We start from the raw sequence: 27,697 nt of genomic DNA on the forward strand, positions 1-27,697 counted from the left end.
TTCTAGAAGTAAATGCACTGTAAAAAAAGAGTGTCGCGAAGCCAAAGATTTAATGTCCTTTAAATACGAATGCGAATTTTGCTTAGTGGAGAAGACGCCTTTTTCTGATATAAGGTTGAACTTCGTCGAAAAATAAACGTTTTTCAATGCTTTATTTCAAAGACGTTTTTTACTTGAAACATATCAAAAATTCTACTTGAAGTACACTTGGATCCAAAGATTTTGACCTTCAGTTAAGGATTTTGGTATTAATTCGGAGCCAAATTTTCGGCTTCTTGAAAACAAAGACATTTCTACAGACTTCTCAGGCTTTAAATCTACACTCAGAGAAGAGTGAACCCATTAGCGAGTTATTTTTAACTAACCAGTGTTAATATTGAACTTCGTATGTCACTCAAGAAGCATGTACCCATAGTAAGTTCAACATTATCCTATACGTTAGTAATTTGTTTTAACTTTTGTCAAGTTCAAATTTAACTGTTCAGAAGTAAAAATTTAACTAAATAATACATTTTTTTTAAAAACGAAAAAATTAATGTTCCGGATTTCCTAGACCACCTGGTGACTTGGAGCAAGGATACATCAAGGGGGAGGATCACCATTTCTAAATGTCATATTATATTTAGTACAAACCTTTAGAATTATTTATTAGATTTTATTTTTATCATTTTATAAAATTTTACCTTTTGTCCGGACGGAGGTTCGAACCGCGTACCATCAGTTTTCTAACTAAACACACTATCCACTGGGCCACTTAGCTCTTATACTCATCAACAACCAAATGTGGATTTGTTCATTCTTTTCTTGCTTGGTTGCATCTATTCTTTAACACACAGTCAATGGTGTCTATTTTTAGAAACACCACACCACATGTTTCGGAGACGAACTCCGATTCCGATAGATTTACTCAACGGTAGTTAGAATTAACATTCATCGTTAGTTTATTTATACTAAAAACGGAAATTTTGTGTCCAACTAGACTTCGTAATATTGCACAGTAAAAGTTCAGTAACGCTGAGAAACTTCTTCGTACGTTCGAGAAAATACGTATTCTCTATTATTATATTTGCTTCAGTCCATTTACGAACTTATTGGGAGTTCTTAATTACCGGCAAAATGGTAATGACCGTAAGTTCAATTAACTTCCACTGAGTTAATTTTGTTCATCAATAGTTAAATATAGCTAACTGTGAGTAAAATTTTGAACTACTCAATAAAGGGTGATACGGTCAAAATTTGGTCAAGGGAAAACGCGTGTAAATCGGTGAAATCGTTTATTTAAAAAATCAAATTAAATTTATTTTTTAAGTTAAATTAGTATAAAATTCAGGAAAAATATTCAGTTAGGCTTTCGCTTTTCCAAATCCGAATTGCCGGGCCTCCCGCTTGACTCCTGCTATCAGATTTTGTACAGCCACCTTGTCCACCTTCTTCGCCGCAGAAAGCCAGTTTGCCTTGAACTGCTGCTCGTCCTTAGCAATTTGTTTGGTCTTCTTTAGGTTCCGCTTGACAATAGCCCAGTATTTCTCAATTGGGCGGAGCTCTGGCGTGTTGGAAGGGTTCTTGTCCTTGGGAACCACCTGCACGTTGTTGGCGGCGTACCACTCCATGGCCTTTTCACCGTAAAGGCAAGATTCCAAATCCGGCCAAAACAGTACGGAACAACCGTGTTTCTTCAGGAAAGGCAGCAGACGTTTATTCAAACACTCTTTCACGTAAATTTCTTGGTTGACAGTCCCGGAAGCTATGAAAATGCTGCTTTTCAAGCCACAGGTACAGATGGCTTGCCAAACCAGATATTTCTTTGCGAACTTTGACAGTTTTATGTGCTTGAAAATATCTGCTACCTTTCCCCTTCCTTTTGCCGTATAAAACTCCTGTCCCGGAAGCTGCTTGTAGTCGGCTTTGACGTAGGTTTCGTCGTCCATTACCACCCAGTCAAACTTCGTCAGCATCGTCGTGTACAGCCTCCGGCATCGCGCTTTGGCCGTCGTATTTTGTTTATCATCGCGATTTGGAGTCACTACCTTCTTGTAAGTCGATAGTCCGGCTCGTTTTTAGGCTCGATGCACGGTTGTAGACGATACACCCAGCTTATTTGCGGGTGTATCGCTTGAAACTACCGGCAACACTCTTTGTCGTCTCAGCGGCTTCCGGTTTTCGATTTCCCCCCGATCCAGACTTCCTGGCTGTCGACAAACGTTCCCCAAACACTTTAATTACATTTGTAACGGTTGATTTGGCAACTTTTAGCGATTTTGCCAGCTTTGCGTGCGAGTAGCTCGGATTTTCGCGATGCGCGAGCAAAATTTTGATACGCTGCTCTTCTTGCTTGGACGGCATTTTGACAACTGAAGAGTGAATTCCAAAATCAAAATAGGAACAACATTCTACACACACACACACTTTCAAAATGAGGTTTTTTAAATGCAAAATTGAAAGAAATTCGTCAAGTTTATATTGACCAAATTTTGACCGTATCACCCTTTATTATAGAATTTACTTGTAGTTACGACGTTAAATTTTCTGAGTGTAGGATCAATAAAATTAATAATGGATACAGATGTCATACATCGAATTTTCATTGTCTTTTTGCGATATATTCATAAAGCCATTCATGTATAAACAAATGCCAGTTTAAAAATCCAAATTACTTCAAAGTAAAAAAACGATTACTTAATTCCAAAAAAAAAACTTTGAACTAAAGATTCATTCCAAATCCTCGGAATAAATCTTAGCCTATAATAGTTCAAGCATTTTTATTTTAAATATAAAGATTAAACATAAAGATCATTTCTTTACATTAAAAATGTTTTTCTTTACTTTAAAGAAAATTTGCCTCAATTCAAAGAACTCCGACTTTAACAGAGATACGCAAATTTACAAAAATTGTGTCCTAAATTTAATGAAAATTTTTATGAAAAGATTATTTTCTTTCTTTTAAATAAAATATCATTATTTTAAAGGAATTTGTCCTTAATACCATGTAAATTGCGTGTTAATAAAATTTAGTTTTCCTTCCATATTAACCCTTTCACTACCGAAACAAACCTAATGTTAAAAACTTTAATTTTTCTTCTGTTTTTACTAGTACTAACAGCATGTAGAACAAAAATTGTCATTTTGAGAACCTACCTCAGTTACTTCAAGAGCTATATGAGCTTGTTCTGAAAACTTCATTCTTGAATTGTGACCAAATGACCTTACGAAAATAAGCGCTATTTGGCCTATAATATCTTTCAAAGTGTGAGAAAAAATACAAAAAAGAACGCGAAAAAGTATCAGCTATAGTTTTTGTATAAATGTCCATTTACTACAAACATACAGTAGAAAAATTGTCTCAAATTTTCGAATTTTTCGTTTATTTTTAAAGAAGTTTATAAAAATGTATTTTAGACCTCACTAATATGGACAATATTTATAGCTTATTTAGATTAAAGCCTCTACTTTAAAATACCATCGAGAAATAAATCGAAACTAAGTGGAAAAATAGAATTTGGGGTCTTTTTCGAATGTCCTTCTAAGTGGACATCGGTAGTGAAAGGGTTAACAGGTTGGCTGATAAGTCCCCGGTCTGACACATAGATGGCGTCGCTAGTATTAAATGAATATTATTTTTACATAGTACCAACCTTCAAATAATTCGTGTCAAAATTTGACGTCTGTAAGTCAATTAGTCTGTGAGATAGAGCGCGTCTTTTGTGAAGCAACTTTTGTTATTGTGAAAAAAATGGAAAAAAAGGAATTTCGTGTTTTGATAAAATACTGTTTTCTGAAGGGGAAAAATACGGTGTAAGCAAAAACTTGGCTTGATAATGAGGTTCCGGACTCTGCTCCAGGGAAATCAACAATAATTGGTCGGTATGCCAAATTCAAGCGTGGTGAAATGAGCACGGAGGACGGTGAACGCAGTGGACGCCCGAAAGAGGTGGTTACCGAAGAAAACATCAAAAAAATCCACAAAATGATTTTGAATGACCGTAAAATGAAGTTGATCGAGATAGCAGAGGCCTTAAAGATATCAAAGGAACGTGTTGGTCATATCATTCATCAATATTTGGATATGCGGAAGCTCTGTGCAAAATGGGTGCCGCGCGAGAGTAATGGCCTCTGTTTTTTGGGATGCGCATGGAATAATTTTTATCGATTATCTTGAGAAGGGAAAACCCATCAACAGTGACTATTATATGGCGTTATTGGAGCGTTTGAAGGTCGAAATGGCGGCAAAACGGCCCCATATGAAGAAGAAAAAAGTGTTGTTCCACCAAGACAACGCACCGTGCCACAAGTCATTGAGAACGATGGCAAAAATTCATGAATTGGGCTTCGAGTTGCTTCCCCACCCACCGTATTCTCCAGATCTGGCCCCCAGCGACTCTTTCGTGTTCTCAGAACTCAAAAGGATGCTCGCAAGGAAAAAAATTTGGCTGCAATGAAGAGGTGATCGCCGAAACTGAGGCCTATTTTGAGGCAAAACCGAAGGAGTACTACCAAAATGGTATCAAAAAATTGGAAGGCCGTTATAATCGTTGTATCGCTCTTGAAGGTAACTATGTTGAATAATAAAAACGAATTTTGACAAAAAAATGTGTTTTTCTTTGTTAGACCGGGGACTTATCAGCCAACCTTTTAGACTGTTTGTTATAATAAAGATCACAGGATGTAAAAACAATTTCATAAATACTAACTAATAAAAAAATTTTTACTGGCTAATTGGATCTTGCCCATATCTTTCTCACTTCGACAAGTTTGTTTAGATCTGATAATCTTTTTCTGTAATACAATGTACAAGAAATTATTTGATTTTGTTTTTTTTTTAGTTTTACCTTTCGCTTGGACGGAGAATCGAACCGCGGACCATACAGTTTGTAAGCCAACACACTATTCACTGGACTACGTAGCTGTTATTGTGATCAACAGACAATTATCGATATATATCAACGCATACAGTCAAGCAGTTATAATTATAGAGCATAGTTTTGGGCACCTACGAGCCGATGTAATGAAACTTTATTTAACGGAAACATACACTTAGTTGACCACTTTCTTAAAACTACAAATTTTTGAAATGGAAATAATGTAATTTTACATATGTATTTCAAAAGTTTCGCACGATTTTGAGAAGATGCTAATAACATATATTGAATTTTACTATGAAACCTAAAAATTCGAAGAATTTCAAAAACCTGTAACAAAATAACAACGTATTTTCTTCTTTGAACTAAAGATTCATTCCAAATCCTCGGAATAAATCTTAGCCTATAATATTTCAAGCATTTTTATTTTAAATATAAAGATTAAATATAAAGATCATTTATTTACATTAAAAATGTTTTTCTTTACTTTAAAGAAAATTTGCCTCAATTCAAAGAACTCCGACTTTAACAGAGATACGCAAATTTACAAAAATTGTGTCCTAAATTTAATGAAAAATTTTATGAAAAGATTATAAACTTTCTTTTAAATAAAATATCATTATTTTAAAGGAATTTGTCCTTAATACCATGTAAATTGCGTGTAAATAAAATTTAGTTTTCCTTCCATATTAACCCTTCCACTACCGAAACAAACCTAATGTTAAAAACTTTAATTTTTCTTCTGTTTTTACTAGTACTAACAGCATGTAGAACAAAAATTGTCATTTTGAGAACCTACCTCAGTTACTTCAAGAGCTATATGAGCTTGTTCTGAAAACTTCATTCTTGAATTGTGACCAAATGGCCTTACGAAAATAAGCGCTATTTGGCCTATAATATCTTTCAAAGTGTGAGAAAAAATTCAAAAAAGAACGCGAAAAAGTATCAGCTATAGTTTTTGTATAAATGTCCATTTACTACAAACATACAGTAGAAAAATTGTCTCAAATTTTCGAATTTTTCGTTTATTTTTAAAGAAGTTTATAAAAATGTATTTTAGACCTCACCCATATGGACAATATTTATAGCTTATTTAGATTAAAGCCTCTACTTTAAAATACCATCGAGAAATAAATCGAAACTAAGTGGGAAAATAGAATTTGGGATCTTTTTGGAATGTCCTTCTAAGTGGACATCGGTAGTGAAAGGGTTAACAGGTTGGCTGATAAGTCCCCGGTCTGACACATAGATGGCGTCGCTAGTATTAAATGAATATTATTTTTACATAGTACCAACCTTCAAATAATTCGTGTCAAAATTTGACGTCTGTAAGTCAATAAGTTTGTGAGATAGAGCGCGTCTTTTGTGAAGCAACTTTTGTTATTGTGAAAAAAATGGAAAAAAAGGAATTTCGTGTTTTGATAAAATACTGTTTTCTGAAGGGAAAAAATACGGTGTAAGCAAAAACTTGGCTTGATAATGAGGTTCCGGACTCTGCTCCAGGGAAATCAACAATAATTGATCGGTATGCCAAATTCAAGCGTGGTGAAATGAGCACGGAGGACGGTGAACGCAGTGGACACCCGAAAGAGGTGGTTACCGAAGAAAACATCAAAAAAATCCACAAAATGATTTTGAATGACCGTAAAATGAAGTTGATCGAGATAGCAGAGGCCTTAAAGATATCAAAGGAACGTGTTGGTCATATCATTCATCAATATTTGGATATGCGGAAGCTCTGTGCAAAATGGGTGCCGCGCGAGAGTAATGGCCTCTGTTTTTTGGGATGCGCATGGAATAATTTTTATCGATTATCTTGAGAAGGGAAAAACCATCAACAGTGACTATTATATGGCGTTATTGGAGCGTTTGAAGGTCGAAATCGCGGCAAAACGGCTCCATATGAAGAAGAAAAAAGTGTTGTTCCACCAAGACAACGCACCGTGCCACAAGTCATTGAGAACGATGGCAAAAATTCATGAATTGGGCTTCGAATTGCTTCCCCACCCACCGTATTCTCCAGATCTGGCCCCCAGCGACTCTTTCGTGTTCTCAGAACTCAAAAGGATGCTCGCAAGGAAAAAAATTTGACTGCAATGAAGAGGTGATCGCCGAAACTGAGGCCTATTTTGAGGCAAAACCGAAGGAGTACTACCAAAATGGTATCAAAAAATTGGAAGGCCGTTATAATCGTTGTATCGCTCTTGAAGGTAACTATGTTGAATAATAAAAACGAATTTTGACAAAAAAATGTGTTTTTCTTTGTTAGACCGGGGACTTATCAGCCAACCTTTTAGACTGTTTGTTATAATAAAGATCACAGGATGTAAAAACAATTTCATAAATACTAACTAATAAAAAAATTTTTACTGGCTAATTGGATCTTGCCCATATCTTTCTCACTTCGACAAGTTTGTTTAGATCTGATAATCTTTTTCTGTAATACAATGTACAAGAAATTATTTGATTTTGTTTTGTTTTTAGTTTTACCTTTCGCCTGGACGGAGAATCGAACCGCGGACCATACAGTTTGTAAGCCAACACACTATTCACTGGACTACGTAGCTGTTATTGTGATCAACAGACAATTATCGATATATATCAACGCATACAGTCAAGCAGTTATAATTATAGAGCATAGTTTTGGGCACCTACGAGCCGATGTAATGAAACTTTATTTAACGGAAACATACACTTAGTTGACCACTTTCTTAAAACTACAAATTTTTGAAATGGAAATAATGTAATTTTACATATGTATTTCAAAAGTTTCGCACGATTTTGAGAAGATGCTAATAACATATATTGAATTTTACTATGAAACCTAAAAATTCGAAGAATTTCAAAAACCTGTAACAAAATAACAACGTATTTTCTTCAGTGTAGCAATGTGATCCCCACAAAAACATGGTCATAAACAATCGCAATTTGATTTAAAATATTGACCGACTGACTAACGACCTGATCGTTGGTTGGAGGTGGTAATGGCGGACGGAGAGAAAAAATTGCCTAGCATGCATTTCATCTCGTGCACCAAACAGCCTCTCTTGATCATGCAAGTGATTTTATGTATAGAAGTGGAGGTCATTTGGTTAGAATACAATCTAGAATGTTATTTTTAGTTTAGAAAAACGATTATCGCTTCATGATGTTGTTATTCTGTGTATTTACATAGAAAGTAGAATTTTTTTACAGATCTCTTTTTATTGATAACCCACGTCAAACAAATTGCGTCTAATCACTCAATGGCAAATATTTGAAATTTAATTAGGTGCAAATTTCAATATTTAGTTATTTTTAGCATCAATAAATGCAGATATTTTTATTTACATATCTTTTATATGAGATATGTATGCAAGTATGTGTCGTGAGAATTAATTATGAAAGTTTTGCTAATAATGCGTTTTTTTTTTTAAATCGCTTACTTTATTTACTACGACGATGATAGAAACAAAATGCGATCTTTTGAATATCCAGATGTTAACTTGTATGTTTGATATTTTAATAATGATACCTACGCTAATGAGAATGTTATACTCATTAACAAAAAGAATATTACAGCCAAAAAAATACTTTCCACCCAAACGAAATTTTAGACCCAACGAACATCGTTTGGTTAAAATAGTTTGTTCAGAAGATTAATATATTAGTTTTGTGCTAAACGTTGACGTCTTTTACAGGATGTAAAAACATTTTAAATCTCGTCTCTATTACGAAGAATGTAAAAAACAAAAGTAAGATTTCATAAATTAAAAATTAAATTTTACCACTAACCACAAACTTGAATTTTTATTTGGTGCTGCGTTATTCTTCACTGATAGAGATATCTCCGTAATATCAAACATATCTTTCTTTAAATCGATTTAATGAAACAAACATCGTTTCAACATTTAGCCCACAAAACAAACACCACACATCAGAAAAAGACATAAAACATCGTTCATGAAAAATAGAATTAAAAAAACACCCATGTCCACGAATATTTAGCGTGATTTGCGTATATACTACATATGTCATCGATTAACAAATTGTTGTGCTCTAAAATGCAGCTATTTTAGTTTTCAATTTCACACGTATAGTCGATGGTCCAGATTCAGGGAATGTTGGCTTGAGCAAGTTGCTGCTGCTTACCGCAATTGACATCAATAGAAAACATTCAACTCAATACAAACATTTAAATAAAATAATTTATATGGAACTTTTTCGAGGAATTTCTAAGGTTAACCTGTTGTATAAACACTGTTTACTTTCAAACTGATTTTAAAAATGATTTTCAAGAAAATTAAGAAAATTCTTTTTAAAAATATGTCCAATCATTATCAGTACCCTACATTAGGTTATATAGATAGTAATAAATTGTGTGTGAAGAAAAAAAATCATTTCATCATGTATTAAAAAAAAACGTTTAATAAACCAGACAATATTTTTGACAATCAGGCAATAAATGTATGTTTGTGTCCCTTAACTAAAACTGAATAAATCGATGGACAGTCAGTGCTACATCTTTACAAGAGGTAGTTCAGTGTGTACATATTGGTGGCTACACACAAAAAATATTGAAGGCAACTTCAATAACAAAATTAATAGATTCAATTAATTTTTAATTGAAATGTCTTCAATTACAGAAATGATTGTATCAATTAAAGTCAATTTAAAAATTTATTGATCCAATTAAAAACTTAATTGATACTATTAATTATACCCTTCGCCACACTGTGGAACAGGGTATTATAAGTTAGTGCATATGTTTGCAACACCCAGAAGGAGACGAGATTATTGTCAAAGACACATGGTGTCTTTGGTTTCACTGCAATGTGGAACGCCGTTCGGACTCGGCTATAAAAGTGAGGTCCCTTGTCATTGAGCTTAACATGGAATCGGGCAGCACTCAGTGATAAGAGAGAAGTTCACCACTGTGGTATCACAATGGACTGAATAGTCTAAGTGAGCCTGATACATCGGGCTGCCACCTAACCTAACCTAACATATATCTTTCGCCCGATATGGACTTATATGGACCCAGAAGCCAGTTTTATCCTGATTTGCTTGAAATTTTGCACAAACATAACACTTGGTCGTATAGTCAAGTGTGCAAAATTTGATTGAAATCGGTTCAGATTTAGATTTAGCTCCCATATATATCTTTCGCCCGATTTTCCGTCATATGACCACAGAGTTCAAAAGTTGTAGTCCGATTTACGTGAAATTTTGCACAGGGAGTAGAATTAAAATACTAGGTATGCATGTCAAATTTGATTCAAATCGGTTCAGATTTCTATATAGCTTCCATACATATGCTTTTCCGATTTGGGCAAAAATGACCAAAATGCCAACATTTTCCTTATAAAAACGCCACTGCTACACAGAAAAAAATATCACCAAAATATGTCCAATTAAAAAGTTAATTGAAGTTGAAAATTTTTTAAATTAATAAATTAATTGATACAATTAACTTTTTAATCGTGATAGAAACATTAAGTTAATTAAGTCAATGATTGAAATTTTTAAAATGTTTAATTAAAAAATTAATTGATACAATTAACTTTTTAATCAAATTCGGAAGACTAATTCAGTCAAAAAAAGTGCTGATTTTTTTTTACTTTTTTAATTAAAAATGTATTTCAAACAATCATTTGTTAATCCAAATAAAAACTCTAAGCCAATCTAACTAAGTAATTAAAAATAGTTACCTTTTTTAATTAATAAATTAATTGCGTTTTGCAATCAACATCAATTAAATTTTTAATTGAATCAATTAAAAAATTAATTGAATTTTGCTGAAAAAATCAATTAATTTTTTAATCAATAATTTTTTCTATGCCCAATTAAAACTGTGATTGATACTATCATTTTCGTGATTGAAGACATTTCAATTAAAAAATTAATTGGATCAATTAATTTGGTGATTGAATCAGAGAAAAAATTTTTTGTGTGTAAGTCGAAAACTTGTAAAAGTGACTCAAATTTTCCTTTATTTCTAATACATATCTATCGACCCATAAATCAGTTGTCGAAGTTGCCTCAAAATTGGTTCAGATTAAAATGTTTCCCATATTTTTTTAACGCCCATCCCAGGGCGTTAGCCGACTTAAATTTTAAGTCTATAGATTATAAATTTTGTTCAGATGGAGTCAGATTTAACTGTATGTATTTGGGACAAAAACCTTTATATGTAGCACCCAACACATTTGACGGATTTGATATAGTATCGAAAATGTGGACTTACAAAGTGGTGCAGGGTACACTATAGCCGGCCCCGCCCGACTTTAGACTTTCCTTACTTGTTTTTGTGATAGATTAATTAAATTTTGAATTGAACTTTTTTTTAACCCACTTAAGACTTTAATTGGAAAATTGTTCGTGAATTTTTTTTCTGTGTAGGACCTATATTTTTGACAGACACATTTTCATAAAGATTTTGCACAGGAAAAATCTTGCCCAGTTCCAAAACTTTCATATTTACTTGATACCACACTTTGGTGTGCATTATGCCAAGGAAACAAATTTTAATTATTATTATTTTTTTTTTTCATCTAATAACAAAGTCCTCAATAAGCAAAATAAATTGCCAAATTCAAACACGGCTTCAAGTTCCAATTAGGCTATGTTTCAAGTAAAAGTCGTCTTTAAATATTTTCTGTCTTAAATACAATACACTTATAGTCACTAAGCTTACCACTAAATTGCATTTTAACTCAATAAATACAAATTAAACCATACCTGAAATTAAAGAAGGAAAACAACGATTAGTAGTGAAATACAATAAGATGCACGAGACGTATTTATTTAAAAATATATACAGATGTAACACTGAAAACCATATTGACCTAATATGGAATATTATGCAACCTACATTTTAGGATGAGCAATTTACACATTTACATTAAGGAGAAACTTCTTTAAAATAAAAAAATCAATTTTAAAATTATGGGTTTCCTATTTTTCGCTCATAGTTGCGTGGATGGCTAACACTAGTAAAATGAATGTGGTAAAATCTTCCTCGTCGGACAAAAACAAAAAATGTTGCTAACGACAAAGAAATGGGTATACCACATTTGCTTCACTTACCATAGCTTTCGATTGAAATAAAAACCTTTTGTCAGAAATCTTCCGAATGGCAGTAATGTTGCATATACGAAACAAAGAGATATGTGTCCAGTGTGGCCAAATGGAAAAAGATGGGATTCCAGATTTATATGTGAAAGATAGTTCTTTTAGTGTTCTATCCTATGGTAAAAACGGATATAGCTAAATGTTTGAGAGTCTCAATATATGGCCTGGACACGACAATATTTTTTTAGGGCATAACAGGTTGGCTGATAAGTCCCCGGTCTAACAAAGAAAAACACAATTTTTTATCAAAAGTAGTTTTTATTATTCAACATAGTTCCCTTCAAGAGCGATACAACGATTATAACGACCTTCCAATTTTTTGATTTTTTGATTTTGGTAGTACTCCTTCGGTTTTGCCTCGAAATAGGCCTCAGTTTCGGCGATCACCTCTTCATTGCAGCCAAATTTTTTTCCTGCGAGCATCCTTTTGAGGTCTGAGAACAAGAAAAAGTCGATGGGGGCCAGATCTGAAGAATACGTTGGATGGGGAAGCAATTCGAAGCCCAATTCACGAATTTTTGCCATCGTTCTCAATGACTTGTGGCACGGTGCGTTGTCTTGGTGGAACAACACTTTTTTCTTCTTCATATGGGGTCGTTTTGCCGCCATTTCGACCTTCAAACGCTCCAATAACGCCATATAATAGTCACTGTTGATGGTTTTTCCCTTCTCAAGATAATCGATAAAAATTATTCCATGCGCATCCCAAAAAAAAGAGGCCATTACTTTGCCAGCGGACTTTTGAGTCTTTCCACGCTTCGGAGACGGTTCACCGGTCGCTGTCCACTCAGCCGTCTGTCGATTGGACTCAGGAGTGTAGTGATGGACCCATGTTTCATCCATTGTCACATATCGACGGAAAAACTCGGGTGTATTACGAGTTAACAGCTGCAAACACCGCTCAGAATCATCAACACGTTGTTGTTTTTGGTCAAATGTGAGCTCGCGCGGCACCCATTTTGCACAGAGCTTCCGCATATCCAAATATTGATGAATGATATGACCAACACGTTCCTTTGATATCTTTAAGGCCTCTGCTATCTCGATCAACTTCATTTTACGGTCATTCAAAATCATTTTGTGGATTTTTTTGATGTTTTCGTCGGTAACCACCTCTTTCGAGCGTCCATTGCGTTCACCGTCCTCCGTGCCCATTTCACCACGCTTGAATTTTGCATACCAATCAATTCTTTTTGATTTCCCTGGGACAGAGTCCGGAAACTCATTATCAAGCCAAGTTTTTGCTTCCACCGTATTTTTTCCCTTCAGAAAACAGTATTTTATCAAAACACGAAATTCCTTTTTTTCCATTTTTTTCACAATAACAAAAGTTGCTTCACAAAACGACGCTCTATCTCAAAAACTAATTGACAAATTTTGACACGAATCATTTGAAGGTTGGTACTATATAAAAATAATATGCATTTAAAACTAGCGACGCCATCTATGTGTCAGACCGGGGACTTATCAGCCAACCTACCCACGAGGTCGGGGCTTTGCGCTGGCCAATTCATCACTTGAAATTTTTGCTCACTAAGCCATTTTTTCACTATTTTTGAACTATGCTTCGGATCACCATCCTGTTCAAATACGACTTCACCTTCAGGATACACACTCTTGTCAACAAACTCGGGAAGATGAGTCTGCAAAATTGCGAGGTAGTCTTTCTTCTTCATTATACCATCAATTTTCTGCAATGGCCCAATGTGCCACAAAGTGAAGCAGCCCCAAACCATGATGCTTCCATCACCATGTTTCACAGTTTGTTTAACATAGTGGCGTTGAATGGTATCACCAGGACGACACCAGCAATATTGTTTACCGTCCGATTGGAAACGGTTAAATTTTGATTCATCTGACCAGATAACACGTTTCCAGTCATCTGTCGTCCAATTTTTATGCTCTCTTGCAAACTTCATTCGCGCCTTTTGATTCTTTTCGGATAATGCAGTTTTATTTTTTTATAGCTGGAACATAACCAATGTTGTGGAGCGCTCGTCTTGCTGTCCATTCACTAACTTGCTTATTTTTGGCAACAACAGTATTTTTCGGCGTTACGGACTTGTTCAGCCTCATTTCTGCCATCATAAGACGAGCGTCGCTTCGGTCAACAGTTTTCGGCAGCTGCTGGTTTGCTCTTTGGGAGTAGTATTTAGTCTTTTTTGGACGCGAATGACCACAGACTGACTTATACTTAGTTCCTTGGCTATTTTCCGCGATGAAGACCCATTTTTAGTTAGGGAAACTATATTGTCATCCACAACGTGCGATAACTTTTTCATTTAATTTTTACTTGATATTATTGCAGTATACTTCGAATAAAGCTTTAACTCTTAGTAGCAAACACAAAGTTGTATTTGCTTAACTGAGCGGGAATGTGCCACAAGAGGTGAGGGCAAAGATTGGGAGTCGGTATCGAAAGAGAAGCCGAAATGAAGACCGCAATCGAAACGCAGCCAGTCTGATAAAAACTCAGCAAGACAAATATCAGTTTATGTTCCCAGCATTGATGATCCAATAAAACGAAAGAAAAACACAAGTTGTTTTAGGGTTTCGTTGAGGTGTAGGAATTTACTTCTTTCTTGCGTCTTTCCAGTACAAGAGTTGCTTACAAAAAGAGGCAGACTTCAAGTCATTTTAGCGGAAGTTATAATCACAAGAAAAGTCTTTAAACTTCGACGCGATTGTAATAAATGTCAAGCATAACAGAAACGGAAAAGTATCTGGGAATTCTCAATTTAAAATCGGGATGAAAAATTTATGAAAATAAAAGGGAATTACATACAGATTGAGTTGAACAGTATTACTGATCATAAAGAAAGACAAAAAATACAAAACTAATCTAGGAACATTATACTTTTGCACTTAACAATTTTGTAGTAAAAAATCGGACTCGAAGCATAATTTTTTATTAAAAACACATTTTTTTATCGGTGTGTATCAAATCGTCAAATATTCCCATCGTCAAAATGTCTTTCGGCTTATGTTCGTTTATGAAATATACAACAATATCTCTCCAAGTAGCATACATTTATTTCGACCACACGTAATCTAGTAAAAATTACATTTTCATTTAAATATTAAACAAAAGATTTGTGTGGCTACGGGTATAGTATGTGTGTGTGTACAGAAAAAGCGGAAGCCTTTTTTCCTCGTAGATATAAAGAAAGTATCTCGTTATAATTCTTTGTAGATGAAAAATCACTAGAAAGAATGAAATGAATTGACAAAGAGTAAAAATAAACATTTTTATGTTTCCAAAAGAAAACAAAAGTAAAGATCTACTACTTATGCACATTATATTTACATTAATTGTATTTTTTTCGGTTTGCCTCTCATCGTTTTGTTTAATTAAGGTCAGGGATATTTTAATTGTGAATAATGCCAAAACTGTTTGCTTTTTGCGATAATGGGCGGGCATCATTTTGAGTGGGTGGCAGAAAATGCTGTGTTCACCTTGCTAAAAGAATGCAGTATACGATGAAATTAGATAATATTGTTGATAAAATTAATTACTTAACAAATAAGGGTTTACTTAAAAAAGTAAATAAAGGGAATTTCAATAAGAACTCAAAAATTTTATTCATTTATAAAAAAAACTTTTGAAGTTGTACTTATAATGGAATCAATTGTGTGTGTATAGAAACCCAGAGAAGGAATATGATCACCTCAAATATGTTTTAAGATCAAAATATTGACGGAGAACCAGTGCTGCCGCTACTACTTCAATCGAAGTATTTTGCTTCATTTTCACAAAATTTACTTCGTCACTCCTTCTTCCAAAAATCTGCTTCAAATTTTTAAAATTTTCCCCATATTACCTAATTGTTTTCCCTATTCCTTTAATTACGATGAACATAGCGGTTTTAATGATTGAATTATTAACCGATGTGGACCAAATTTTGCATAGTTGTTAGAGACCATATACTTACACCATGTACCAAATTTCAGCCGGATCGGATGAAATTTGGTTCTCTTAGAGGCTCCGCAAGCCAAATCAGGGGATTAGTTTATATGGGGCCTATATATAATTATGGACCGATGTGGACCAATTTTTGCATGGTTGTTAGAGACCATATACTAACACCACGTACCAAATTTCAACCGGATCGTATGAATTTTGCTCCTCCAAGAGGCCCTGCAAGCCAAATTTGGGGCTCCGTTTATATGGGGGCTATACGTAGAAGTGGACCGGTATGGCCCATTTGCAATACCATCCGACCTACATCAATAACAACTACTTGTGCCAAGTTTCAAGTCGATAACTTGTTTCGTTCGGAAGTTAGCGTGATTTCAACAGACGGACGGACGGACATGCTCAGATCGACTCAGAATTTCACCACGACCCAGAATATATATACTTTATGGGGTCTTAGAGCAATATTTCGATGTGTTACAAACGGAATGACAAAGTTAATATACCACCATCCTATGGTGGAGGGTATAATAAAATGAATTCTATTGTTTTGTTTTCGAAAATGTATGCTACTTCAATTTTATTGAATCTACTCCACTTTTTCCAAAATTTACTTCACTCAATTTTTCAGTAGCGGCAGCACTGCGGAGAACATGTAACATGTCTGTCACCAAAATGTTATTTTCATTCTAAATTATGTATCTGATTTCGGCAACCATGTATATGTTTGCCGAGAAAAGAACATTTTTGCGATAAATCAATTGTCGAAGCAATTTTTCCACTCTACTATTATTTTCTCGAAAATTATGTATCTGATTTCGGCAACCACGTATGCTGTTGCTGTTGTTTGAGCTGATGTGTGAGAGCTCTCATTATCGTGATGAAGAATGATCCAACTTCGGCCGTTGGTTTTCTTGGAAAACAAATGGTTGTGTACCAGAGAACGGCTGCGATCTACCGCAACCGACCAGTGTATTTAGTAAACACCAATATTTGCAATCTTAAAACACCAATTGGTAAAAAATTTCAACCACCAATATCCAATGCAACCGACGACTGTCGGTGTTTGTTAGAATGAGTGTTGGTCTCTCGAAAACCCCGTAGTAAAACAATCACACAAATTGGTTAGCCATATCTCAGCAGTTCGGTATTCTCTTATTTGGCACTCTCTCAATTTTCTTGAGCTAATGCCAACTGCTGGTAATTGTTGTTGTTGCGTGCAATCACACTTAAGTGCCACACTCGTTTTTTGTTTACCGAACGTTGTTACGATGTCGATAGGTTTAAGATTGCAAGACACTGCATACGAACATTGTTATATACTCGTAATAGTGGTGTTTTTATTCTCGCGTTTGTATCAATGTAAAAGACCGCATGGTAATTGGTGTCTTACTCACTGCCACCGGAATTTTGTGGGTAAGATTGCATTACGAAAAAAACACCGGTTGCAGTTCTCTGTTGTGTAAAATTCAAGTCCAGTTTTTCCGAAGAAACAGGCGACCATTTGCTTGGAATGCTTCGTACGCAAGCAACTTTTGCTTGGAATGCTTCGTACGCAAGCAACTTTTGTTGCTTGATGCTTACTAGAGCTCGACCGATGTTTAGTTTTTGCCGAAGCCGATGTTCGGCAAAGTCCTTTTAGACAAATCCTTTAAATACGTGTTTACGACACCTTAAATTTCCAAATTCAAGGTCAACTTTAGCTAGAAATTATGCTATGGTTCAAGTAAAACACGTCTTTAAAATAAAGTGTTGAAAAATAACTCCTATTTTTTAACGCATTTTGCTCTGTAGTTAAGATAAAAAATTTCAACAAATTTAAATACGATTTCATTAATTTTGAAGGTTTTTTCTTCAGAATCATTAAAGACAAGTTGACCTTAGTCAAATAAAATTTTCTTTCATGTAAAGATAACCATTTTAGGTCGAATCACTTAAAATATGGATAAAACGACTTCATTGAAAAGTTTATCGGCATTTGCACTTTATATCAGAGAAATGCGTGTTCTATCCTAAACAAACAACGCATTCGTATTTTAGCGCCATGAAATCTTTGGCCTAACGACAATCAGTGTAGTCCAAAAGAGTTTACTTGAATTCAAGGATTTTGTCCTTTCTTTAAGGATTTTGGTATATTCCGGGCTAAAGATGCTGTTTCTTTAAAAGAAAGACATTTTTTGGAAGCTGTCTAGCCTTAAATGTCAGCTCTCTAAAATTTAAAACTAGGATGGTTAGGTTAGGTGGCAGCCCGATGTATCAGACTCATTTAGACTATTCAGTCCATTGTGACACCACATTGGTGAACTCCTCTCTTATCACTGAGTGTTGCCCGATTCCATGTAAAGCTCGATGGATGACAAGATGACAAGGGACCTCCTTTTTATAGCCGAGTCCGAACGACGTTCCACATGGCAGTGAACCCACTTGGAGAAGCTTTGAAAACCTCAGAAATGTCACCAGCATTACTGAGGTAGGATAATCCACCGCTGAAAAACTTTTTGGTGTTCGGTCGAAGCAGGAATCGAACCTACGACCTTGTGTACGCAAGGCGGGCATGCTAACCATTGCATCACGGTGGCTCCCTAGACTAGGATACAGACCTCAATTATAAACAAATCTATTCGAGTACAAATAAATGCAGTTTAAAAATCCAAATATTTCAAAACAATAAATGATTTCCTAATTCCAAAAGAAAGAAAAGTAACTGAACTAAAGATGCAAAATACGTGTTAGCCTATTTATGAAGGTTTTTATCATTAATCCAAATATTCAATGTCTCAGCTAACTTCAAGATTATTTCTTTAAATCACAATTTTTTTTTACTAATTTCATAGATTCGTGTCATAAATTTAAAGAAAACAATTCTTAAAGCAAATATTATGAACTTTCTTTTAATTGAAATGTGTCCTTACTATTTTGTAAATTGTAAGGGCGGTTAAATTGTAAGGGCCGATGTTGAATGTGAACCACACCTAAACGCCAAGTTTTTTTCCGAATTTTATTTGACATTTCTCTATTTCAGACTTACTCAATTTGAACAATGGGCAGAATGGTTCCAAGAAATGTCAACAGTGGATGATCAATTTTCGAAGAAAATCATCTTCAGTGATGAGGCACATTTTCACCTCAGTGGATTCGTCAATAAACAGAATTGCCGCATTTGGGCGAATGAGAATCCAAGAGTGATTGTCGAAAAACCAATGCACCCACAAAGAGTGACTGTTTGGTGCGGTTTATGGGCTGGCGGCATCATCGGGCCGTATTTTTTCCAAAATGAGGCCGGTCAGGCAGTTACTGTGAATGGTGTTCGCTATCGTGAGATGATAACGAACTTTTTATGGCCCGAATTGGAAGATATGTGGTTTCAGCAGGACGATGCCACTTGCCACACAGCTAACGAAACAATGGCTCTTTTGCGCAACAAATTCAATGGCCGTGTTATCTCACGTAATTGCGATGTCAATTGGCCGCCAATATCATGTGATTTGACACCGTTGGACTTTTTTCTTTGGGGTTATTTGAAAGAAAAGGTGTACGTCGATAAGCCAGCAACAATTCAAGAGCTAAAGGATGAGATAATTCGGCACATTAACGGCATAGAACCTCCTTTATGCCTCAGCGTCATCGAAAATTTGGACCATCGGATGAAGGTGTGCCACCGAGGTCACGGCGCCCATTTGGCCGATATTTTGTTCCATACATAATTGGGTAATACCAATATATCATAATAAAATAAAATTACAATAATTTCCTAAATAGTTTGTGGTTTATTCAAAATCAACATTGGCCCTTGAAATTTTAACCACCCTTTATATACTAAAATTTAGCATAATCTTTCATCATTTCCCATAATCAAATGCCATCACTAAACTAAGATTCTTAATACGCTAATAATCTCCCTATCAGTAGTTTCTGAAATAATTTAATCATGTGCTACTGAATTTTTAGTCATGTGCAAGTGGCTATATCTCGTGTTTTACACTAATCACAATGCTCATATTTAACCTCAGACTGAAAAGGTTACAAAAGTTTATTGTATGCTTCAATAAAAACTTTCCATGAATAATACAACGCATATGCACTTAGAATTTACTTAACAATATTTGTATGTAGTAAATAGGTCAGTTCTGTTATAAAGTGCAATAAAATATATTTAATATTAGATATACATATATTTATACAAAATACAATAAATACAATGGAGCACGTATCACTTTGAATTATTTATTTCATGAAAATATGTAAGCTGGCTGATAATTTTCAAAATGTCAACAAATAAAACAAAAACATTCCTAGCACACATCAGAGTTTATAGATCGATCAGTGATTCTGCAACGTTTTTTTATCTAGATCCTGCATTTTTTTTGCTAGATCCGGTATAGCACGTGACAGCAGTTATTTGCAATATTACTCATGATCACCCCACGCATGTTTCAAGAGCATGATGTTACTTTTTCACCGGAAATGTAACATTTTTGTAGCAACCATGTTATTTTTTCGTAAATTATGTATCTGATTCGGTAAGCAATTTTATGTTTGAATAGAAAACAAACAAACATTTAATAGGGTGTGCGAGAGTGCTCTAAAAGTTGACATTTCAAAACAGATCGGTGTAAAAAGCTATCGAAGTGATGGAAACACGGTTGCCATAGTTGGTGGAATTCTAAAAAAAAATTAGATTTTTTACTGTTCGGTAGATTAATAGAATTCTTGATGTTTTGGTAGATTTTGCAAAATATACCTCTCCAACTAAGAGATAACATACATTAATTTTCTACAGAAAAAAAAATTGACAAAATAATAAATTTGGACCAAATTTTCAACAGAAATGAAATATTGGCCACATTTTCTATAAAACTAAAATTTTGAAAAAAAATGTCTATAGAAATAAAATTTTGACAAATATCACTATTAAATTGAAATTTTGACAAAATTTTCAATAGAAATAAAATTTTGCACACAATTTTCTATAGAAATTTTGACAAAAATCGCTATTGAAATGAAATTTTGACAAAATTTTCTATAGAAATAAAATTTTGCATAAATTTTCTATAGAAATAAAATTTTGCACAAACTTTTCTATAGAAATAAAATTTTGCACAATATTTTCTATAGAAATACAATTTTACACAAAATTTTCTGTAGAAATAAAATTGTCTATAGAAATAAAATTTTGACAAAAATCGCTATTGAAATAAAATTTTTACAAAAATCGCTATTGAAATAAAATTTTGACAAAATTTTCTATAGAAATAAAATTTTGCACAAAATTGTCTATAGAAATAAGATTTTGCACAAAGTTTTTTATAGGAATAAAATTTTGCACAAAATTTTCTATAGAAATAAAATTTTGCACAAAATTTTCTATAGAAATAAAATTTTGAGAAAATTTTCTATAGAAATAAAATTTCGACAAAACTATTCATAGAACTTAAATTTTCTATAGAAGTAAAATTTTGACAAAATTCTCTATTAAAATAATAAATTTGGACCGAATTTTCAACAGAAATGAAATATTGGCAACATTTTCTATAAAACTAAAATTTTGAAAAAAAAAAATCTATAGAAATAAAATTTGACAAAAATCACTATTGAAATGAAATTTTGACAAAATTTTCTATAGAAATAAAATTTTGCATAAAATTTTCTATAGAAATAAAATTTTGCACAAAATTTTCTATAGAAATAAAATTTTGCACAAAATTTTCTATAGAAATAAAATTTTGCACAAAATTTTCTATAGAAATAAAATTTTGCACAAAATTTTCTATTGAAATAAAATTTGCACAAAATTTTCTTAGAAATTTTGACAAAATTTTCTATAGAAATAAAATTTTGACAAAATTTTCTATAGAAATAAAATTTTGACAAAATTTTCTATAGAAATAAAATTTTGACAAAATTTTCTATAGAAATAAAATGTTGGCAAAATTTTCTATAGAAATAAAATTTTGACAAAATTTTCTATAGAAATAAAATTTTGCATTAAATTTTCTATAGAAATAAAATTTTGCACAAAATTTGCTATAGAAATAAAATTTTGCACAAAATTTTCTATAGAAATAAAATTTTGAAAAAATTTTCTATATGTTAGAAATAAAATTTTGCACAAAATTTTCTATAGAAATAAAATTTTGCACAAAATTGTCTATAGAAATAAGATTTTGCACAAAGTTTTTTATAGGAATAAAATTTTGCACAAAATTTTCTATAGAAATAAAATTTTGCACAAAATTTTCTATAGAAATAAAATTTTGAGAAAATTTTCTATAGAAATAAAATTTCGACAAAACTATTCATAGAACTTAATTTTTCTATAGAAGTAAAATTTTGACAAAATTCTCTATTAAAATAATAAATTTGGACCAAATTTTCAACAGAAATTAAATATTGGCAACATTTTCTATAAAACTAAAATCGTGAACTATAGTTAAAAAGTACAACAGAGCATTAAATTTTCCTGGTTTTAACAACGCTTCGGGGAAATCTCAAAATGTGTAGCAAAATTTAGTTAAATTTTCGTACGATTTAGTTTATTCTTCCTATAAAACAGTTTACTTTTTTTACGGTGTATTCAAAATGTCATAAAATAAAGAAATTTGTCTTCAAGAATTGTCGATTAAGAGTCAAAGGCCTTACTGATATCGTTGGAATATCGGAAGGATCAGTAAAACACGATTTTTTTTGCAAACAAGAGAAGTGAAATCATGATTGATTCCAAAATACCGCAAGTTTTTTGAAAAAAAAAAACACTTTTGCATTGAAGCCTGATAAACAATGCTTTCCGACTGCCGTAATGTCATGAAACGTATATATGGCTATGAACCTTCCGGATCTCCGACCCGGAAACCCATGATCAATCGATCGATTATCGTGCCAAAAGTGAGCCAAAGTCGAAAAAGCGTTAAAACAAGTCAAAAAGTAAAGGTTTTGTTGATAGCTTTCTTGAATCATCAAGGTGTGATGCTTTTAGAATTTCTTCCGATCAGCCAAACTGTCAACAAGGAATACTAGGTAAATGTAATACGCCATTTTCCTGGTAGCTATTCGTAAAAAGAAGCCGGAAGTATGCACCGACATCTCTTGGTTTTAACACCACGATAATGCAACGTCGCGATCCGTAAATTGGTTGACTTTAACCCTTGTGTATGTGATAACACTGGAAGCGATACCAGCGTGATGAGGTCCCGTGGGACCTACAATAAAAAAAGGATGGTAGAGAGGTTATCCCTACGATATTTTTCGATCATTTACTGTAGGTGGACTCTTCTATAATGCACAAATTGCATATATAAACATTTGGATGTAAATATAGTTTTATTTAATTTTTAATAGGATACAGATAATGTTAAAATTTTTGATTAGTATACTAGTGGCCCTGATGTTTGACGCAGGCGTGGTACCTATAAGTATCCTTATACGTACCAAGCAACAATATATTGTTTTTGTAGTTGAATGTTCTTAACAAACTGGATTTTTGAAGGAAAAACAATACGATTTTTTTTAGTGGCGTTCGTTTTGCTCGCAGTATTATGTGCACAGTGGTTGTTTCAAACTTGGTCCAAATTGAGGCACATCTTACCAAATTCCAGGAGCCGATAGGTCTGGAAAATGTACAGAAATATAAAAATTTATTTCGACCACGATTTCCATGAAGTTCAAATAACTTTTTTTGCACTTTTACTCACACTATATTGGATATATCAACGGAAGACATAAAATTATGTACTACCAAGCAACGAAACCAATGGAAACTTCAAAAATGACAAATTCTTCCACATAACGGTATTTTCTGAAAGGATGTTAGTGTTATTAATTGTTCCAAATACGAAAATCGCAATATCTTTACACTGCTTTTTAAACTGTGCTAAAACCACTAATGTATTTAGTAATAGGTCCCATTGGACCTCATCACGCAGAATCGCACTAAACTTTTTCAAATACCTATAAAAACCGATTTAATGATTCAATCACATAAAAATTTAAAGTTTTCAACTTAAAACACTTCAGTACAAGAAGTCATAAACCATCAAGCTGAAATTCATATAAAAGATAAAGTTATGTATGAATAAAAATCAAAAAGGTCCGGCGGGACCTCATCAAGCACAGAAGGGTTAAAGGCAACCCTCGTATTATAATAATATTTAAAATTTCTTCCCAATTTTGTATGACAAAATGATCTCAGTATAACGGAATTTTCTTTTGTGTATAAATGCCAACTTTAAATTCGTAACTCTAATGGATATTGGTAAACTTTGTATCAGAGAAATGCGCTATTTTAGGCAAAAGATGACTTTGCATTTGCAGAACAAGAAATCTTGTGTCCGAGGCCATATTTTCCCATTATTTTAATTCCACCCGCATGGGCTCAATGAATTTCACATTTTCCTTAAGTTCGAATCTTGCGTTCCAGTGGATCTCGTGAGTCCATCTTTTTATGGAACTATAAATTAATCTTATTTGATTGTGAGATATGATGATGTCTGTGTGATGTACTGAAGAATTTTTCTTTCTTTTAAACGAAATCTCGGTATATCTACTATTTATTGAATTATACATAAATTAATCTTGTTTGATTGTCAGCTATGATAAATACTTCCTTTGTAGAACATACACTGCAGTTGATCTCGTTAGAGTTTTAAATGAATTCTCATGACAATTGCTTGCGCTTACACAGTGGGTTATATTCTTATCTACAATATTGTCGCGTTCATATATTTATAGTGTGCAAAATGTATAGTTTTATATGATTGTCGTCCCCCTATAGAACAATTCCTCAGCGTTCATTGCTCTTTTTACTATTTTATATTTGAATTAATGTAACACACACACATATATGCATCCAGCTAAGAGATAATGGTTTCTCGTTGTGTAGAATATTAAATAGTGCATTTATTTGCAGACACCCACACACAGTCCTCATATTTGTGGTTTTTGTACTTGCGTATATTTACACTCTAAGTTGCAGTAGTTGCAGACACACTGAGAGTAATAAGTGGACAGGTGGTGAATTTCTCTCTTAATAGTAAAGTTTGTACTATTAAGTAAGTTGCAGTAGTTGCAGACACACTGAGAGTAATAAGTGGACAGGTGGTGAATTTCTCTCTTAATAGTAAAGTTTGTACGATTGGGTGTTAAACTCTATGATAAGGGGCCTCATTTTTACAGCAGAGTCCGAAAGGTGCATCACACTACATTGGACGTCCTTAGAAATATCATCAGCATTAATCATAGGAGCTAAATTACTAGTGGAAAACCTTTTGATATTCAAAACGAAACTGGATTAGAACCAGGGTTGCCAGCAAAAAATGGTAGGCATTTCAAAATTCAAAAATTGCTGGATCAATTAATTTCGTGATTGAATCAACATCATTTTTTCTTTGTTGTTTCCAGTTTTCGTAACAATTATTAACCCTTCTGTGCGTGATGAGGTCCCGCTGGGACCTATTACTAATTACATTAGTGGTTTTAGCACAGTTTAAAAAGCAGTGTAAAGATGTTGCGATTTTCGTATTTGAAAAAAATTAATAACACTAACATCCTTTCAGAAAATACGGTTATGTGGAAGAATTTGTCATTTTTGAAGTTTCCATTGGTTTCGTTGCTTGGTAGTACATAATTTTATGTCTTCCGTTAGGTTAGGTTAGGTTAAAGTGGCAGCCCGATTATATTTCAGGCTCACTTAGACTATTCAGTCCATTGTGATACCACATTTAACTAAAAGTACCTATTACATATGGGCACTTCTAGTCTTAACCACTGAACCTTCTCTATTATTTACTTTTGTGGAACCAACCAGATTGCTCCAAAAACATTAACAAACTGCTTAAGTTAACGTTTTCCAGGTCAGCCAGTAATCTAAAGCTATATGCTCCTAAAATTCGCTTACGCCTTACACAAAAAGCAGGACACTCACACAAGAGGTGTTTAATTGATTCCTTTTCCTCCACGTCATGACAGCTTATACAATAGTCATTATACTTCGCACCTATAGTTTTTGCAAATTCGCCTATCAGGCAGCGACCCGTTATAGCAGATATTAGGAGTGCTATCTGACGCCTTCAGAACACTAGCATATCTAGTGTGCGGTTTAAGTTTAAATGGGGCCATATTTGCTTGGTGTCGTTACAACCCTTGCAATTTTCCCATCGAATATTGGCCATCATAACAGCCTTCTCACGCAGTAAGAGCTTGCAGGTGGCCAGAGGCATACCAACAGATTCTAGTTCCCCTGGAATATGTAAGGTAGTTCCTAGCCTTGCTAACACATCTGCTTCACAGTTCCCCGGTATGTTCCTATGACCAGGCACCCATATTAGGTGAATATTGTACTGCTCAGCCATCTCGTTGAGAGATTTGCGGCAGTCTATGGCCGTTTTTGAGTTAAGGAACACAGAGTCCAAGGATTTTATTGCAGGTTGACTGTCTGAGTATATATTAATGCCAATATTTGTTGGAACATTACTTCTCAGCCAATTCACCACCTCTCTTATTGCCAATATTTCAGCCTGAAAAACACTACAGTGATTAGGTAATCTTTTCGCTATTCGAATTTCCAGATCTTTAGAATATACTCCGAACCCCACTTGTCCATTCAATTTGGAGCCATCAGTATAGAAATCTATATATCTTTTATTCCCCGGGGTCTGTGTACACCACGCCTCACTGTTGGGAATTAGAGTTTCAAACTTTTTGTCGAAAAGTGGTTTTGCCAGGGTGTAATCCACTACGTTAGGCACATCTGGCATTACTTTGAGGACCGAACTATGACCGTACATTTTTTCCGACCACAGCGATAGCTCGCGCAACCGCACAGCCGTTGTTGCAGCTGACTGTTTGGCCAAAATGTCTAAAGGCAATAGATGTAGCATGACATTAAGGGAGTCTGTTCCTGTCTTACTAAATGCGCCTGAGATACATAAGCTCGCCATACGCTGAACTTTATCTAAACAAGTCGGTTTCTGAAGTGCCGGCCACCAGACTACAACACCATATAGCATTATAGGTCTAACCACTGCCGTGTATAGCCAATGCACAATTTTTGGTCTTAGTCCCCACTTTTTCCCTATTGCCTTTTTGCACGAGTACAAAGCTACCGTGGCTTTTCTCGCCCTCTCTTCAATATTAAGCCTAAAATTCAGCTTCCTGTCCAAAATAACGCCAAGGTATTTTGCACACTCACCAAAGGGAATTTCAGTACCCCCTAAGGAAATGGGCCTAACCTTGGGAGTTTTGCGATCTTTGCAGTACATGACTATTTCTGTCTTTGCTGGATTTACACCAAGACCATTATCCCTCGCCCATTTCTCAGTCATCCGGAGAGCTCTCTGTATAATATCTCTGATTGTGGATGGGAATTTTCCCCTGACTGCTAGCGCCACATCATCTGCGTATGCCACCACTTTTATCCTTTCTTTTTCTAGAGAAACCAGAAGGTTGTTTATAGCAACATTCCAAAGAAGAGGTGATAGAACTCCTCCTTGGGGAGTGCCTCTGTTCACATACCTTTGTATGTTTGCTTGCCCTAGTGTGGCTGAAATACGTCTCTTCATTAGAAGTTCGTCTAACAGCCTAAGTATACCTGGATCAACATTCAGAGTTGTCAGTCCATTTAATATCGAGCTCGGATGGACATTATTGAACGCCCCTTCGATGTCTAGAAACGCCACGATTGTGTATTCTTTGACAGATGCAATGCGGTCTCAGTAGACCTGCCCTTCGAGTATGCATGCTGTCGTTTCGAGAGCAAACCTGAATCCACGCTAGTTCTAAGATACATGTCTATCATCCTCTCCAGGGTCTTAAGTAGGAA

General features: G+C 34.2%; 1 protein-coding gene and 1 long non-coding RNA gene across 4 annotated transcripts in view; both read right to left on the reverse strand.

Moving 5' to 3' along the window:
• The window catches only part of larp (La related protein), a 113,310-nt gene that overhangs the window by 44,853 nt on the left and 40,760 nt on the right, over positions 1-27,697 (reverse strand). The window contains exon 1 of one of the 3 annotated variants that reach the window (XM_075291743.1): positions 8,988-9,014. The exons of the other annotated variants lie outside the window; for them this stretch is intronic. Within the exon in view, the coding sequence (XP_075147858.1) occupies positions 8,988-8,999 (12 nt within the window). The 5' untranslated portion in view covers positions 9,000-9,014. Of the gene's footprint in view, positions 1-8,987; positions 9,015-27,697 lie in introns of those variants that run through there. 3 annotated transcript variants of the gene reach the window in all.
• On the reverse strand, positions 23,184-23,694 carry LOC142221885 (uncharacterized). Its single transcript, XR_012718221.1, has 2 exons — positions 23,574-23,694; positions 23,184-23,489 (listed from the first exon to the last, which is right to left on the reverse strand). It is a non-coding gene; the product is annotated as an uncharacterized LOC142221885 (long non-coding RNA).

This window comes from Haematobia irritans, chromosome 1, assembly GCF_050003625.1.
Source record: "Haematobia irritans isolate KBUSLIRL chromosome 1, ASM5000362v1, whole genome shotgun sequence".
NCBI lineage: Eukaryota > Metazoa > Arthropoda > Insecta > Diptera > Muscidae > Haematobia > Haematobia irritans.